This window comes from Spermophilus citellus, assembly GCF_964194105.1.
Source record: "Spermophilus citellus genome assembly, chromosome: 1".
NCBI lineage: Eukaryota > Metazoa > Chordata > Mammalia > Rodentia > Sciuridae > Spermophilus > Spermophilus citellus.
Window position 1 is genome coordinate 74,515,375 of NC_138182.1, and position 19,108 is coordinate 74,534,482.

A 19,108-nucleotide genomic window follows, 5' to 3' on the forward strand; every position below is an offset into this window, starting at 1 on the left:
CCCCCTCTCTTGGATGGAAAGGAGCCCTCTCCTCTGACCCTCTTTCACCCGACCTGTACCTCTCCTGCAGTGACCACCAGTTTCTGTCTTCTGTTTATCCCACAAGCAACTTTAAGAAACCTGTCCTGTGCCTACTAGGCTCCAGGGCTCCTACTTCTTTTTTCTTTCTAGTCATATCCCTAAGGGTAAATCTTTACTGCTATAGCCAACAATGGTCATTGTAAACAGTAGACATTTAATAAGCATTTCATTCTCATGAAAATATAAGGGAGAACAGTGGAGTAAAGGAAGGGAATGGGAGGGGAAGATGGAAAAGAGGCATGAGATGGACCAAATTATGCTATGTGCATGTATGAATATATTGCAGTGAATTCCACTTTTATGAATAACTATAATGCACCAATTAAAAAACAATAAATAAATAAGTAGAAGGAAGACCAGTAGAGGAGAGGAAGGGATTCAGTAGGAGGGAGGAAGGGAAGGAAGGAAAGGAAAAGTACTAGGGATTGAAATGGAGCAAGTTATGTGTATTTATGAAAATGTCAAAATGAATCCCATTAATATGTATAATTATAATGTTCTAATAAAAAACATTTTTTAAGATCAACATTTCATAGGGGGCTAGGGTTATAGCTCGGTGGTAGAGCACTAAAGAGAAGAACTTAAGTTTCTTTCAAATCCACATATGTTTTTGATAATAGGTTACATCATCTGTGATGTGATATGAGCTTGACTTTTGGCATCTGTAGGACATGCACATTCTGAGTCATCTGTAGCACCTTGCAAAACAGAGAGGCAAAGTATCATGGCACAGTCAGGCACAGAGTAAGGAGAGAAGTCACCTGTGGCTTTGTTTTATGATGATAGTGACACACTCTTACATCTTCATGCTTCCCTCCCAGGAGATGGCAGGCAGAGCGCTCAAGCAGACCGGCAGCAGGAGTATTGAAGCCGCCCTGGAGTACATCAGTAAAATGGGTTACTTGGACCCCAGGAATGAGCAGATTGTACGAGTCATTAAGCAGACTTCCCCAGGTGAGCCCAAACCAGCAGCATGGTGTATGAAGAAGATTTATGATCTGAAAACACAGAACAGTTAGCAGGAAAACATCCAGCCTGCCCTTGGTCAATAGATAGTCTCTTAGCACATTGACTTATGCATTTAACAGGTAAGCTGAGCCTGCTCTGCCCCAGCAGTAAGGACCTGGAGGGACCTACCACAAGTAGTAGATCATGGGACTTTCCCACCCCAGTCTGAAATAACCTGTGGTGCTCCCAATCTGGAGAGTTTGCTTGTTTTGTTTTATGAAAGATTGAAAAATTAAAGTGAGTAAAAATGTTGTTTTTACTTGCTATTGGGCCTGGAGAAGTCTTTGAAAAGGGAGGTTTATCCTTAAAAAAAAACCTTTTCTCACATCATAGCCTTTGAAAGCAGCTGTCCAGTGGAGGGCACCTTTCTGGGCCAGAGCTGTGAGCAATATGCTGGGCTTCCCCCTAGTGTCCCCTGGGAACAGCTGAAGGCATCTGCTCTGTTTCAGTGACTATCAAGGGATGTTCTTCTCTGAGGATGGAATAGATGAACCCTATTTTTGGTATTCGAAGTCCCTGGGTTATAATAAAGGATTCATGATAATTTCCAAAAGGAATTTTCCCTATCTGTGGAAGACCTGGTGTGAAGCTCACTTTATGGAATGAATGAGAAAATCTTACAGGTTTTGTAAGTTCTGTCTCAGTTGTTGTTAAGGAGAACAGACATTTCTGTTTTCTTCTTGAGAGAAGGAATGTACTTAGCCTCCATCTGGCCATCTATGTCATGATTCTTGAGTTCTACAACCTTAGAGCATGATACCAAAGGGAAACACACACACACACACGCCCCATTATGATTTCCTTCCTAATTGCCTTTGGTATGGTGTGCTCACTGATGCATCTTTTTAGCCCTGGCAACACAGTGCCATCATCACTGGGCTCTGACTTCTACTCAATGCCAAGGCTACTGAGGCCTTCACCCTGCCAGGTAGTCCAGGGAGGGTGAAGGGGACACAGCCTTTGGACTATAGCACCCTCTGCCAAATCAAGCAGTCATTGTACAGAATGAAAGGAGCCTTTGTCCTTCCTTCCAAGAGTCTGTTTTAAATGAGAAGAGATTTTCAGAAAGGAAAAAATCAGGAATAAGGAAGCAACAGCAGAAATCCATCTGGGTATTTTTAGGGGGGTTCTGTGTGGTTTTTATTGTTGTTGCGTATATGTTGTTTTGTTTGGTTTTATTAAAAACAAAAATCCCAGAAAACCTTTAATTTGAAAAATAGATGAAAATAAAGTAGACATTTGGACAATGGTTCTACTGTTAAGAGAAAAGGAGACTGGGAATCATGTGGCAGTAAACTTGCTGTCCCAAACAACCTGAGCATATCATGGAGAAAACAGAGCTGGCTGTTCAGTTGGTTCCCTAGCATGGCAGGATGGTGATCCTGGGTGCTGTATCCTCAGAGGTGTGAGGGATACTCCCCAGCAGGACTGGGAAACTGTCCTCCCTATGGCCAGTAACCCTCCTCTGTTTCCTTTGGCCTGAAGTCCCCCGCCCCCACCCCCATGCCATATTAGGGGAGTCCTCAGTTGAAGACCCTGTGCAGCCACTCAGCCCCTAGGACATTGCCAGTGTGGGGATCCATCTGAAAGTGCCAGGACTGGCCGACCACACTCCTCATGCCACCTTCCCATTCTTTCCACTGCAGGAAAGGGCATTGTGTCCACCCCGGTGACAAGGAGGCCCAGCTTCGAAGGCACAGGCGAAGCGTTCCCATCCTACCACCAGCTGGGCGGTGCAGCCTACGAGGGCCCAGGCTTTGGCACAGATGGCCCCTCGGGACTGGAGGAGGTGCCACGGCAGTATATGGACTTCCTCTTCCCAGGAGTTGGTCCCCACAGCCTGCCTGGCCACCAGCACCCCCCCAAGGCCTATGGTGCCAGCATGGAGGCAGCGGGAGCACATTTCCCGGCCACCTGCCCCACCGGTCCGTCCCTGCCACTTCCAGGTGCACACTATGGCCGCACGCACCTCCTAGTACCCGGGGAGCCTCTGGGCTACGGTGTGCAGCGCAGCCCCTCCTTCCAGAGCAAGACGCCGCCCGAGTCGGGGGGCTATGCCGGCCTGACTGCCAAGGGCCAGGGGGCCCCGCCAGGCGCGGGCATCGCCTTCCCCGCGCCCACTGCCGGACTGTATGGCCCGCATGCGCACCACAAGCAGGCTGGCCCCGGAGCCCACCAGCTGCACGTGATGGGTTCCCGGGGCCAGGTGTTCACCGGCGACAGCCCACCGCAAAGCTTGCTGGTCCCCTCGAGAAACAGCCTCAATGTGGATCTGTATGAGCTGGGCGGCCCCCCTGTGCAACAGTGGACGGCAGCCACACTGGCCCGCCGCGACTCCTTACAGAAGCCAGGCCTGGAGGCTCCACGCCCGCACGTGGCCTTCCGGCCTGACGGCCCAGGACCCAGCAGGACCAACTCCTTCAACAGTCAGCAGCCGCGGGCTGGTGCACCAGGCCAGGCCGAGCCTTCCCTGCCTGCCCCAAACACTGTCACAGCCGTGACGGCCGCACACATCCTGCACCCAGTGAAGAGCGTGCGGGTACTGAGACCTGAACCACAGACAGCCGTGGGGCCCTCCCACCCTGCCTGGGTGCCCGCACCTGCCCCAGCCGCTGAAGGCCTGGACTCGAAGGATGAGCACGCCCTGGGCCTGGGAGCCACTGCTGTCTACCCACTGGATGTGGAGTATAGTGGCCCAGACCGCAGATGCCCACCTCCACCCTACCCCAAACACCTGCTGCTGCACAGCAAGTCCGAGCAGTACGACCTGGACAGCCTATGTGCCGGTGTGGAGCAGAGCCTCCGTGGGGGCCCAACTGCAGAGCCTACGGAGAGGAGCGACAAGAGCCACAAAAGTGCCAAGGGGGACAAAGGTGGCAAGGATAAAAAGCAGATCCAGACTTCTCCAGTGCCAGTCCGCAAAAATAGCAGAGATGAAGAGAAGAGGGAATCCCGCATCAAGAGCTACTCCCCCTATGCCTTTAAGTTCTTCATGGAACAGCATGTGGAAAATGTCATAAAAACCTACCAGCAGAAGGTCAACCGGAGATTGCAGCTTGAACAAGAAATGGCCAAAGTAATTTCTCATTTTATTCTCACTGTTTGCCCCTGGCTCCTCTCTACTGGTATTAGGAATCACAACAGAGAAGTACTATTCCTAATTTATATACTTTTATCATAAACCCTGTATCACAGGTCATAATCTGGTTATGGGACCAGCAGTTTAGAATCCTCACAAATGTGAATACTTCCCTTTCTCTATTTCCTCTTCCCTCTGATTTCAGGAGACTGTGATAGCTATCCATAATGTTGCTAAAAGGCAAATTAGCAAATTGATGTTTATAAAGGTGTGTCTTTACACAAATTTCATCAAGGCTTACTTATTAATGGAACATTTTAGAAGAGTAGAAATAAAGTCTGAAGTTCTAAAAATTAAAATTAGGATTCATAAATAAAAATATATTTAGTAATAATCCAGTTAGCCATCCTTTAAGTTTTTAACTAATAAAGAATATTTTAAACATACTTTAATTGACACTCAAGTGCTAGAAAAGATGATTTTTAATGAAGTTAAAGTGTAACACTAAATTTAAATCACGCCAAATTCTAAAAATCAAATGTATTTGACTTGTTTTTGTTTTCACGTCTCTTTTGAGCTAAGTATTAGATTGTTCTTGGAGTTCCAGTAATGTTGTGGTCCCTTTTCCCACCAACTTTCATTAATAGAGGTTTTCCTTAGTTTTTAGAGCCTAAAGTCACCTAAAGAAAGATCTCTGTTCTGTCATACTCTGGATTCCAGGTTCGTATCTACATTTGAACATAAGGAACAAACTGATGATTATTTTGCTTGTAGTCGATTAGACCCATTCTTCTGTTTTTTCCTTTCTGTAGAGCCCACTCAATTCCAGGGCCTCCCCTGCTCCCATCACTTGCTACTATAGAATCCCTCTAAGGTGACTTCTTCTCATTTTCCTTGTGTGCAGGCTGGACTGTGTGAGGCTGAGCAGGAACAGATGAGGAAGATCCTTTACCAGAAGGAGTCAAATTATAACAGACTAAAGAGGGCCAAGATGGACAAATCCATGTTTGTGAAAATCAAAACCCTGGGGATCGGTGCCTTTGGAGAAGTATGCCTTGCTTGTAAGGTGGACACTCATGCCCTGTATGCCATGAAGACCCTGAGGAAGAAAGACGTCCTGAACCGGAATCAGGTGGCCCATGTCAAGGCCGAGAGGGACATCCTGGCTGAGGCAGACAATGAGTGGGTGGTCAAACTCTACTACTCCTTCCAAGACAAAGACAGCCTGTACTTTGTGATGGACTACATCCCTGGAGGGGACATGATGAGCCTGCTGATCCGTATGGAGGTCTTCCCTGAGCACCTGGCCCGGTTCTACATTGCAGAGTTGACTTTGGCCATCGAGAGTGTCCACAAGATGGGCTTCATCCACCGAGACATTAAACCTGACAACATTTTGATAGATCTGGATGGTCACATCAAACTGACAGATTTTGGCCTCTGCACTGGATTCAGGTGGACTCACAATTCCAAATACTACCAGAAAGGTATTATCTTAGGCATGCTCTGTCCAGTTTCTACATCTTGGTGTATCTTCCCATCCCAGTGGCTCCTAATCATTTTGAAATTATCCATTATTGTATAACTCGGTGTGATAGCCTTCTCTCCCTAAAGGAAGGATCTGATATGTGTGAGATTTTTTCTTAACCCATTAAGTCCCACATTTCAACTATAAATACTTCAAAAAAATTGACACAAGTACATTAAAGTAAATTGGAAATCATACTCTAGAGCATATATCGTTATTATATTAATATTATATCAATTAAGTTTCTATATATTTTATACATTATATACTATATTTAAGTTTATATAGGTGTTCCATATCTGGGCTGATGGGACAAAATTTGTTGTTAGTGGATTTAAGTTTTACTACATTTTAGACATGTTGTCGTGGAGCTTTTGTGAAGAACCATCCCTCTGCCCTATTTAAACAAGCCTTAAAAAGTAAAAGTTTCAGAGCTGGATACAGTGGTACGTGTCTGTAGTCCCAGCTACTCAGGAGGCCAGGCCAGGAGGATTGCTTGAACCCAAGAGTTGTCCGCCTGTCTAGGTAATATAACAACATCCCATCTCAAAATAAAAGTCTCACAGCCTCCCAAGGCTAGCTCTTTCATAGCTAACCTGGATCTAATATATAGTTCAACTCCATTTCTAGGGGTTTTGCTATTTGGAAAAGTCAAAAACAGTTGGTCACTCTCTTTCTAATGGCTGGGATGCTTGAAATAGCTGTTTTCACCGCATAACTCAGACTTAAAAAACTCAAAATGAACCTGACTCATTCACTTTTTCTGGAATTTGTTACTTTCGTTCATACTTTTAAAATTCTTGTTAATTTTCCCATGCTTATCATAAAATGTCTTGCTAGACAGGTGTTAGCTTTTGGCGTGGGGCGGGGGGGGGGCGATACTAGGGACAACTCAAGGGCACTCAAACACTGAGCCGCATCCCCAGCTCTATTTTGTATTTTATTTAGAGACAGGGTCTCACTGACTTGCTTAACACCTTGCTTTTACTGAGGCTAGCTTTGAACTGGCGATCCTCCGCCTCGGCCTTCTCAGTGGCTGGGATTATAGGTGTGTGCCACTGCGCCCAGCAGGTGTTGCCTTTTGATACTAGCCTGAAATTGATGCCCCAAAGTTCTTCTAGCCTGTCTTATTCACATTGTCTCATTGCCAACTCAGCACAATATAGTTGGCTGTTAGTGCTCCAGCCATCATTTCTGCCTTGGCACTGATGTTACCTTACAACTTGTGCCTCAGAGCCCTGGAATAACAGTTGTCCCTGTGGAGCAGTTGGAGAGGATCCTTTGTCCTAACATGTCAGCAGCTGATTGGAATTACTTTTCTGCTAAGCTATGGATTTTGTTCAGTAGCGAACATTCATTTTATTTTCTGTTCTTTTCTCTTACTACCCATGATTCGTGGGCAAAGGGAACCACATCAGACAGGATAGCATGGAGCCCAGTGACCTCTGGGATGATGTGTCTAACTGTCGATGTGGGGACAGACTGAAGACCCTGGAGCAGAGAGCTCGGAAGCAGCACCAGAGGTGCCTGGCACACTCCCTGGTTGGAACCCCAAATTACATTGCACCAGAGGTGCTCTTGCGCAAAGGTATGCCATTGGGCTACTTCCTCCCACCCCACAGCCAGCTTCTGGCTGAAGGCCATCCTTACCTGCAGCTATATGGAGCCAGGTGACCTCTAAGAAGTCTCTCAGCTCTAGCTTTCCAAGACTAAACTATCCCTAACAAACAAGCCTCCTGCTCCTCATCTCTGTTCTGAAAATACCCTTGCTTCACACACCATTAGGCCAATGTCTGCTTGCCTTTTCCTCCAGCTGGGATGTGTGGGGTGTAGGCTTTCTACCTAGGACTCAGGGAATGGCTTTAGAATCGGTTTCTACAGAGTCAAATGATGTAAACAACTCTGGGGCCACAGGACACTACTCAGTCTGCCTAAACCATCATTTGTAGGCTCTCTTTTAACTCTCCCTTTCCCAAGTTCTCAGCCAAGTTATGCCATATTCAACACACAAATATTGTTTTCCACCTAATCTCCCTGCCAGCCCAAAACCTCATAGGAGACAAGATTTGCAGACAATAGTGGGCATAAAATCACCAGTACTCATAAAGTTTGTCTCCTAGATTGAGGTTTCATTCCTTCAAATATAACATCTGGTTCAGACCAGGAGGGTCCTTCACTGATCCTGCATAACCTGTAGTGACATTAGGCTGTTGATCTGATTCCGTATAATAAATCTAGACGTAGGCTGCCTTTTCCTTCACACACATTTTGTTTGAAGTGTTTGCAGCCAGCAAGATCAGTTCAAGTCGAAGTTTCTCTGTTGGCTGTGGTAATCCAAGGCAGATTACCGTACCTCTCAGCATTACGAATGTGGCAGTTAACTCCTCAGAAGCATGTGAATATTAATCCTGGTGCCCAGAAAAGGCCTCAGGTCTCCTGCCATGTGAACCATTCCAGAGGAGCCAGTGGTCAGGGTTATTCTGTAGCCTCCAGTGCCACCTGGGGCAGGACGAGATGAGACGGTGGGAGTGCACAGGGGTCCTGCTGACCTCACATCTGTTTCCCACTTAGGAAGGATTAGGTGACATGAAGCCTATCCTGGCTTGATTGGAACCTGGGGCTCTGAAAGAAAAGTGGGAGAAAAATCAAAGATAAATAAACTCACTTCACAGAATCCTTGAGGCTGTCCCTCATTACCCCAGATGGGGGCTCTGGGAGAGATGCCTGGCTCCATCAGGGTCTCATAGTAATTATATGGATCATAGTAAATACTGTCCAATTGTCCCCTTTGCCAAAATAGCCTACTCTCATCCTCCTCATCTTTACGGTCTTCACCTTGTTCCAAAACCGACTTGGAAGCCTCCCCAGGAAACCCTCTCTGTGTCCTTACCTGCCCATATCCCAGTCACGGCACTTTTGTTTTGTGAGTGTTTATTTTATGTGATCTTTAAGAGCTTAAAATTTCTTTAAAAAAAAAAAAAAAAAACTTGAGGATTGAACTCAGGGGTGCTTTGCCACTGAGCTACATCTCCAGCCCTTTTTATTTTGAGATAGGGTCTCATAAAGTTGCTGAGGCTGACCTGGAACTTTGGATCTTCCTGCCTCAGCTTTCTGAGTAGCCAGAATTATAGGTGTGTGCCACTGCACCTGGCAAGAATTTAAAATTCTGATTAACATCTTGTATTATTGCTAATAATACCAATAATCTTTTTAAGTAAAAAAAGTCTTTTCTTACTATAAAAGTATTCTGTATTTATTACAGGCTAATAATTGAAAATAAGTGACTGTGGCCTCCCCCCATGATGACTATAGCACCCTGATCCCAACCCCTTCCAGCCCACCATTCTCAGTCCTCCTGTGCAAGGACAGGCATTTATGTAGGTGTGTCTCTTCTTCTTGTATTACAATACTACGTTAGCTTATTTTCTCTCTTCACAGTAAATCTGTAGGTTCAGGATCTTATAGAACTTACTTTTGAGAAGAATCTGCCAGTGCAGAAATTGAGTGAGTGACCTTTGTCTTTCAGGGTACACTCAGCTCTGTGACTGGTGGAGTGTTGGTGTGATTCTCTTTGAGATGCTGGTGGGACAGCCGCCGTTTTTGGCTCCTACTCCCACAGAAACCCAGCTAAAGGTAAGCAGAAAGGAACTTACACCTGCTTTTTGCAGAGCACCAGACTTTTCTGATTCATCCATGGATCCTTGGTTGGTGTTTGACCCCTTACTATTCTGAGTAGGATGGAAATTGCAGTTCTATATACTGAGGGTATTTTAAAGTAATATTGTCTTTTAAAATTATTATCTTTTTTCTTTTTCTTTTTTCCAGTACTGGGGATTGAACCCAAGACCTTGTACATGCTAGGCAAGCACTCTACCACTGAGCTACCTCCCCAGTCCTTTTCATTTTTTATTTGAAGCAGGGTAAAGTAAAGCCACAAAATTAGACCTGAGTACCATATTTTTGTGTATCTGAAATTTTTAATCCATTGTTGGTATGGTATCTTGTTATTCCCAGGCCAGAACTACACATTTAGAAGCAGTAAGAGCCCAAGGCAAATCATGTCTCGCCACCATTTGTGCCTACTTTGCAAAAAACAAACAGAACTTTGTAACTTAAAGCTAAAGAAATCAGTGTGTTTATTTGGATGTTAATACTTCTATTTGCAAATTATCAACTAGGTGGTTAGGCTAGTTGTGTGTATTCTTAATACTCATTTGAAATCATTAAATCTGCCAACTAATCATTTAATACTAAATAATTTTAGATATGACAACCATTTGTTTCTGACAAAAATTATTAGTTAGGGGTTGAATTGAGCATCTGAAATTTTCAGTGGATTTAGCCACTGAGGCACAATTTAGGAAGTTTTCATATGCCCTCCAGTCCATGATAGAGCCCAAGTGTAGTCTAGGAAAACCTTAAATTAAGGCTTAGTTTCACTCTAAGAATAATACACTTGCAGTTTGGCCTTTTCTTCATATTTATTGAATGCTGAAACTCACTAATTTGACTGCACAATAACCCAGATTCTTTTTGTATTGTAGTAAAATAAAATTTACCATTTTTTTTAATATTTATTTTTTAGTTTTTGGCGGACACAACATCGTTGTTTGTATGTGGTGCTGAGGATCGAACCCGGGCCGCACGCATGCCAGGCGAGCGCGCTACCGCTTGAGCCACATCCCCAGCCCCAAATTTATCATTTTAACCATTTTGAAGTATACAATTTAGTGCCATTAAGTATATTCACAATATTGTGTGTCCATCTCCACTCTCTATTTCCAAATATTTTCAACATTCCCCCAGACAGAAACTTCACCAGTGAAATAACAACTACCTTTTCCCCCTTTGGCCCCCTCAGCCTCTTCTAACCTCTGTCCTTTCTGCTCTGAATTTGCCAAATATAGGTACTTCATATATGTGGCATTGTACGTTCCTTGTCTTTTTGTGACTACCTTATTTCACTTAGCATAACATCCTTAAGGTCCATCCATGATGTAGCATGTGTCAGGATTTCCTTCCTCTTTAAAGCTGAACTTATAATCCTTGTGTGTATGTACCATACTTCATTTCTCCATTCCTCAATTGATGGACATCTAGGTTGTTTTCCCCTCTTGGCTTTTGTGAAGGGACATAGGTGTACACATATCTTTCTTAGTCCCCGCTTTCTATTATTTTGGATATATACCCACAAGTGGAATTTCTGGATCATATGGTCATTCTACTTTTAACTTTTAGGGAACTGCCAAATTGTGAAGAATGCCAAATTTAGGTACCTCACATATGTGGAATCATATATCATTTGTCTTTTTGTGACTACCTTATTTCATTTAGCTTAACATCCTCAAGATTAATTTCCTTCCTCCTTAAAGTGCTATTTTACTTTCCCACCAGGGTTTATTGGTTTCAGTTTATTCACATCCTTGCCAGTGCTTATCACCCTCCCTATACCCGACATTTCCCTAAATAGTAGACATTCCTAAATAGTAGTGGATGTGAGGTGGTATTTCATTGTTGTTTTAAAATGCTCAGTGTACTTTATTTCCCTAATGATTGGTGATATTTAGCAGATTTTCATGTAGCTATTGGCCATTTGTATATTTTCAGACATATAGCTTTTTTAAGACCTCTGTCACCTTTTTAAAATTAGATGATTTGTTGTTATATTATAGTTCTTTATATATTCTAGGTATTAACTCCTTTTCAAATACATACTTTGCAAATATATTCTTCTGTTCTATAGATTAGTTTTTCATTCTGTCAACAATATCCTTTGATGCATAATAAAAGTTGTTGGTTTCCATGAAATCCAGGTTACTTTTTCTTTTGTTGCCTGTGTTTTGGTATCATTTCCAAGAATCACTACCAAATCCAGTATCAGGAAGATTTACCCTGTGATTTCTTCTAAGTTTCATAGTTTTACTAAAAAAAAAGACTCCTAAGATTTAAAGCAGCCCTCTCAAACAAATGCCCACCTCCTTCTGTGCCTCACCCGCTACCCTGTTACCCCAGGTGGTAGCCAGTTATATTGGCCTTGTCTCACCTAGAGTAAAACACAATACAGAAATCCCTTATAGTCTCTGTTCACAATAGACACACCTCTTTGACAAATGTATTTAATCAATTTCCTGATGGCTGTGTACCCTGGTTGAGCATTATGAACATGAGGCTAAGGCCACGGATCCTTTCTCCACTCCTTGCCCATACAAAATACACATCAACCATTTCCTAGGGCTGGGGATGTAGCTCTGTGTACTTGCCTAAAATGCTCAAGGCCCTGAGTTCTATCTCCAGCACCAGAAAAATCAATCAACCAACCAACCATCTCTCAGTGATAGTAAGTTTTAGTGATTTCTGTGATAGCCCAGCAGAAATCCATTTGTAGCTACAGAAGCAACTCATACATCAGTCGCTTCATCTTTATGGAAAGCACAAAATTCTTTGGCTACACAGTATTTCTGATAAAAGAAAATGAGTAGCTTTCTGTCTATATTCTCTTCATCCCAAGCCTTGGCCTGTGAGCCACCTCCCAAACCACACTGCCTTCCAGCTGCCCAGATGAACACTGCATCCTCTGTTGTCTGTTTTAACTGCCTCACGTTATGAAACTGGAATGGTTTAACAGCCACATCATCGAGTATTGTCTCGGGGACCTGCCCTAGCTGGGCCTTGAGTCAGAAGAAGAAACTAAAACTTTGGTGCTATTGTCTCTTTAGGTGATAAATTGGGAGAACACGCTGCACATTCCATCCCAGGTCAAGCTGAGCCCCGAGGCAAGGGACCTCATCACCAAACTCTGCTGCTCTGCTGACTGCCGCCTGGGGCGGGACGGAGCAGATGACCTGAAGGCCCACCCTTTCTTCAGCTCCATTGACTTCTCCAGTGACATCCGGAAGCAGCCCGCCCCCTACGTTCCCACCATCAGCCACCCCATGGACACCTCAAATTTTGATCCCGTAGATGAAGAAAGCCCTTGGAATGAGAATAGTGAAGGCAGCACCAAGACCTGGGACACTCTCACCTCCCCCAATAACAAGCACCCTGAGCATGCGTTTTATGAATTCACCTTCCGGAGGTTCTTTGATGACAATGGCTACCCCTTTAGATGCCCAAAGCCTTCGGGAACAGAAGCTTCAAAGTCTGAGAACACAGATTTAGAAACTTCTGATCTGGTGGACCAGAGCGAAAACTGCCAGCCGGTGTATGTGTAGGCTGTGACCAGGTGCCCACAGCTCTTGTCTTCAGAGCCCGGGAGCCGCAGCAGGTTCCTGAACAGGCAGATGGGACGTGCAGGGTGACTTTGTTTGCAATAAGTCTGTTGATTACATCACTTGAAATTCTGGTCTTCACCAAGAAAACCCCAAACCAACAAGAAACTGAAAAAAAAGAGACTGAAGTCTAGCAGATCTTTGTTTCTAGATTCTGTTTGATGGGTGTCAAGAAGGTTCAACAGGGATTGGCTTTGAGGGCCTTCACTGCATTAAAATAAGATTTTTAACAGTTTAGTACAGTTTAGAAAGAGCACTTATTTTGTTGATATCCAATTTTTCTTACTAAATTATAGGGATTAACTTCGACAAATCATGCTGCTGTTATTTTCTACATTTGTATTTTATCCATAGCACTTATTCACATTTAGGAAAAGACATAAAAACTGAAGAACATGTGATAAGAAATCTCTGTGCAATAATGTTTGAAAAAAAAAAAAAAGATAAAGCTCTGCTCAGATGTCACGGAGACCATTTTATCCACACAATGGTTTTTGTTTTGTATTTTTTCCCACATTTCAAAATTGTGATATAATGTTAAAAGCTGCTTTTATTATAATTTTTTTTGCTTTTTGCATATTATAGTATAATAGAAAGTGTGAGCAAAGTGATATGGGTGTGATTTCAGGTGTCTGGCGTGTGGAAAGTACTGCATGAGCAGGGTTTTTCTATTATAAAATTACCATATCTTGCCATTCACAGCAGGTCCTGTGAATATGTTTTTACTGAGTGTTTTTAAATGAGGTATTTTAGACAATGTGCTGATAATGTATTGTGTGGGTGAATTCTTCCTTATGATTGTATCCCTTTTTGTTTTGTTAAAGAAATGCAGATGTATAACTGAGAAGTGATTTTTGTTTGTGTGTCTTGAGTATGATTGGATTCTTTGGGGAGTAAACATAAACATTTGTCATGTACTAAACTTATATACATCAAAAGGGATTAATTCAGCTATACCAAAACATTTTAAGTTAATCATAGATCTGTGTCTATTTCTTGCTCTTTTCATTCTTGGTATAGCTGGCATGTGGAATCCAGTAGCTACCCTACAACTTAACTTTTTCACCAACAGCCCACACTGAGCTAAAATGAACATTATTCTTCCTGTTTTTAGACAGCTGAGATGAAATTGAATAGTCTTATGGTTCTTTCCACATTTTTTTAGTGTGCTTTGAAGTATCAAAGCTTGGTTTAAACAATTTATTTAGACAAATGTATTGTTTAAATCATTTAAACATTTTTCTAAATGTATTCTTTTGTAAAAAAGCAAAAATTCTTCAACGTAACATTGGAATAAAAAAAAAACCAATTAAGCCATACATATTTTCTTAGATGTATAGGTGTATATATAACTATATAGATAAACACACAAAATATTCCTTATTTCAAATTAGTATGGTTCCTATTTAAACTGATTTATATTTGAGTAAAAAGTTCAATTCTTTTTTGCTTTTTAAAAGAACTGATGCATCATATTTTTCATTATATTATTCCACATATTTTTTCCTTGAAGTTCTTAGTGTAATGTATCCATTATTTAGTATATATCTAGGCAACAACACTTATATAAGTTTATCAATGTCTAAAAAAACGATTCCTGTGTACTGGTTTACATTTGTATGAATGGCATATTCTGAAGTCTGCTGTGCTTGTATCATGACTTACAGTATTTTCTCTATTTTATAGTAATGCCATGTTGTTATTTACAGCGCTCTGACATACTTTCATGTGGTAGGTTCTTTCTCAGGAACTCAATTTAACCATTATTTATTGATATATCATTTGCCTTTGAAAAGCTTCTACTGGCACAATTTATTATTAAAATTTTGAGTCCAAATGCCTTAGTTGGTGTCAAGTTTTATTGGAATTTGTAAGATCTTGTCTTTATTAGTGTTTTATAACTCCCCACAAAACACACACACACACACACACACACACACACACACACGTGATTCCCATGCAGCCAAGTTAAAAACTACTGACAGAGTCACTATCATGAGAGAATATGGAGAGATGTCTCCCAGACAAGGCTCTGTCTCAGAAAGGGCCTGGAACATGGAAAAAATGGATTTTCAGTCAGACACAAAGACCAAACCAGGCCATGGATCTGTGACCACCTTCTGTTCTATAAAATGGGGGTAAAATGTACTCTTTTTAGAGTTTTGAGTGGCATAAGTGGGATATCAAATATATATTTTTATAGATGATAAAATAAATCATGAGTAGGAGCTAATTCCTCTGCATCATGATACAATTACACTAAGGATGAGTGTAGCACCTACCTTTTCATTTAAAATGATCTATAGTATGAAAAAATTTGGAAAAGATTGATTTGTTTGTGCTAGCCTTTCAAATGGTTATAGTCATGGTTTAAAAATCAAGATATATGCCCACACTTGTAATCCCAACAACTCGGGAGGCTGAATAAGGAGGATTGCAAGTTTGAAGCCAGCCACAGCAACTTAGCAAGACCCTAAACAACTTATTGAGACCCTGTCTCAAAATAAAATAAATAAAAGGGACTGGGAGTAGCTCAATGATAAAGCACCCCTGCATTCAATCCCCAGTATCAAAAAATATCAAACTATCTAAATGAATGTACAGAAAAATTTTGCTGTCATTCATCTTCCCACAGACAACAAATGATAGTAGTTTGTTGTGCATTCTGAGAGAAATGAAATCTTATATAGTACACAGTATAAGAAAAAGTGTATGTGTTCTTTATTGCTGCCTACAGAAATATGAAACTGTTATACTTTTTTTTTTTTTGCAACTTTTTTCACTTGACAATATACAATGTGTCTTGGCAACTATTTCAGCATGGAAACTTTTTTGCAGTGTTACTGATCAGAATCAGGGCAAACAGTCCTGCGGAGCTACATCCCAGCCCTCTTCATTTTTTATTATTACTGCATAGTATTCCATTGAGATGCTGTTATAATCAAAGCAGTCTCATATTGGTAAGCATTCAGTCACTTCTGATCTATTGCAGTGTTAGAATAAGTAACCTCTTGTCATTTTATTTTTTTAAATATTTTTAGTTGTAGATGGACACAATACCTTTATTTTGTTGAGTTTTTATTTTATGTGATCAAACCCTATGTGCCTCATACATGCTAGGCAAGCACTCTACCAATGAACCACAATCGCAGCCCTTATTGTCATTTTATATATGGGAAAGTAAATATATAGGACAGACTCCTAGATGTGGAATTGTAAGGGCTAGGGTTGTGGCTCAGAGGAAGAGTACTCACCTAACATGCGTGAGGTACTGGGTTCGATCCTTAATACCACATAAAAATAAACTTATGTGTCCACCTAGAAGTGAAATTGCTAAGTCAAAAATTAGGTTTATTTGCAATTTTTATTGCCAAACTGTCCCACACTGATATTGGGAGAAAATACTCTATAGCCTTCACCCCTCATTGCATATGCCAAGAAAGCAGGATCTGGTCTTCTACCTGGGCCATTTATCATAGTTTAGTTTGCAGTGAGCAGCTTGAAAGAAGAAGGTGTTCTTCAGGACAAAGAAGTTTGGATCCATCTGGGTCTAACACAGTGGGTCTTGTCCATTTGGGGGCAAGAGGAACTGACAAACATGTGAATGTTCATGCTACCTGCTGTGCTATGAGAAAGTGCTCTGTCTCTGATCCAGGAGTCTCTTATCTTACCCCAGCATCTATGGAAGAATTAAGAGTAAAAATAAAATCCCAGACCTGACAATAGGTATTGTGCCAATGTATACTCCCAATAGAATTAAATACTTGGGATCATTTGCCTACAGTTTACCAACCACACAATGTAGTATCAACCTTTTTGATCTTTGCCCATTGACTTAAAAAAAAAAAATTACCTTGGTGTAATTTTACTTGATGTTTCTCTTATTTGGAAAAAAAACATGAGCGTCTTTCTATATGCTTAACGTCCATCTAAATATCCCTAAAAGTAATAATCCTAATTTTACGTTTTGAGTGTTGATGTTCAGTGCTTACTTTGGAGAATCCCAAAAGATTTCTATTCCCTGCCAGGCTTGATGACACGCTGCCTGCAATCCCAGGGACTCAGGGGTGCAACAGGAGGATCACAAGCTCAAGGCCAACCTCAACAACCCTAAGTAACTTAATAAGACCCTGTCTCAAAAAAAAAAAAAAAAAAAAAAAAAAGAGTGCAGGGATGGGGAACATAGAATATGATCAGTGGTTAAGTGCCCCTAGATTCGGTCCCCAGTATTAAAAAAAAAAAAAAAAAAAAAAAAAAAAAAAAAAAAAAAAAAAAAATTTCCATCCTCTTCATCTTCTCTTTTGATTAAAGTGAACTAATTGGGCTCACAGCCAGATAATAGATTACAGAGACAGACCTGCAGCATTTCTGCCAGATTCCATAGGAAAGGAAGCTTCTGCTCATGGCAGCACAAAGGCATAGCCAGGTTTGGCTTCTGCATATTTGTGGTCATGCTTGGGTGTGACTGGAGTCCTTGGAGGGAAGAAATAGCTTATGGCATTCCTTTCAGTTTCCTTCACACTTTCATGCTATGGGTTTCTTGTCAAATCTAAATGCAAGTCGTAAAGTCAAAAACATTAGCCAGTATGGTAAGCTTCCTCCAAATCTTCTGTGATCTAAATCATTTTGCTTCTCCTGCTCTGCAGGTGCTGGGAATGGAACCCAGGGGGCCTTGTGCGTGCTAGGCAAGTGCTGTACCACTCAGCTTCACCCCCAACTCAAGTTGCATATTTTTAAATAGTTTGTCTAGTTCATCCTACTTTTTCCAGCTATGATTTGTAAGCCTCAGTACCTTTTTTTTACATTCACACAAAGAATTGTATATATTTACCAGTTGCAATATAATATTTTGAAGTACATATACATTGAGGAATGACTAGCTGTTAACACATGCATTATATAATATAGTCTCATCAACTAACAATTATTTCTACTAGCAAAATTCAGCATAATAAAAAAGATTAGCCAGGCACAGTGGTGCATGCCTACTAGGGAGACAAAAGATAGGAGGATCACCAGTTGGAAGTCAGCCTGGGCAACACTACATAGTGAAACCTGTCCCAAAAGTGTTTTTTTTTTTTTTCCTATTAAGTGCATATTTATAAGTAGTACTGTGCTAGTATTAACTACTGTATGTTGTTTCATCAGTAAAGAAGCTTTTGTCGTGGGTCATATAGTGCATGACTATAATCCCAGTTACTAGGGAGGCTGAGACTAAAGGGTTGCAAGTTCAGGGCCAGCCTCAACAACTTAGGGAAGGAAAACTTGTCTTAAAATAAAACAATAAATAATGGACTAGGGATGTAGTTCAGTGGTAGTGTACTCCTTGGTTCTGTCCCCATTAGAAGGAAGGAAAGAAGGAAGGGAAAAAAAGAATATTTTCATTGGTAAAATTTTCCATTTCCAAAACTAGCAGCCAAAAGATACTGGGGGAAATAAATCTATTCACCTTAAAAAGAAAAATCTATTGCAACTGGGGTGAAATACCCATGGCCTATTACTTAAGATAGAAAACTACCCTGAATGGCAACATGGTTCTGTTTCCAATTCACATCAAATGGCATTATATGTTTGTTTCAACCATTCGACATACTTTAGGAAACAAGAAAAGTCTATTGCTTTTATTAATATTTTTGCTTACTATATTCTCTCTTCCTGATGTTCTAGGGTTCTTTGTTGTGGTGGTGGTTTTTCATTTAACTTCTCCTTTTCTTTCATTTTTAGAGAATGTCCTTTAATCATTGTTTTAGGTTAGGTCTACTGTTGACAAATTTTGTTTTCCTTCATCCAAGAATGGGTTCATTTTCTCTCCCTTCCTGAAAAGTATTTCCACTGGCTATAGGATTCTAGGTTAAGGGTTCTTTCTTCTTTTTTCTTTTTTTTTTCTTTCTTTCCTCTCTGTTTCAGCACTTGAAAAATAACAAGACACTTCATTTTGTCTTTGGAAGAGAATCTATTGTTCTAATTACTTTTCCTCTAGAGATAGATAAAGTATTGCTTTTCTCTGGCAGTTTTCATGATTTTTTTTTCTTGGATTACTTTTCAGAAATTTGATTGTGTACTCTGGACTTCTTTGTATTTATCCCATGTGTGGTTCACTCAGCTCAGCTTCTTGAATCTGTAGGTTCATTCTCTTGCCCAATT

At 41.3% G+C, this 19,108-nt stretch overlaps 1 protein-coding gene across 1 annotated transcript in view; it reads left to right on the forward strand.

Annotated features, from left to right (window-relative positions):
* LATS2 (large tumor suppressor kinase 2) overlaps positions 1-14,799 on the forward strand; it is a 74,650-nt gene extending 59,851 nt beyond the window's left edge. The window contains exons 3-8 of the mRNA XM_081286709.1: positions 903-1,035; positions 2,736-4,165; positions 5,073-5,655; positions 7,102-7,284; positions 9,223-9,329; positions 12,413-14,799. Coding sequence (XP_081142835.1) covers positions 903-1,035; positions 2,736-4,165; positions 5,073-5,655; positions 7,102-7,284; positions 9,223-9,329; positions 12,413-12,907 — 2,931 coding nt within the window. The 3' untranslated portion in view covers positions 12,908-14,799. The remainder of the gene's footprint in view (positions 1-902; positions 1,036-2,735; positions 4,166-5,072; positions 5,656-7,101; positions 7,285-9,222; positions 9,330-12,412) is intronic.
* The last annotated feature ends 4,309 nt before the right edge of the window (positions 14,800-19,108 follow it).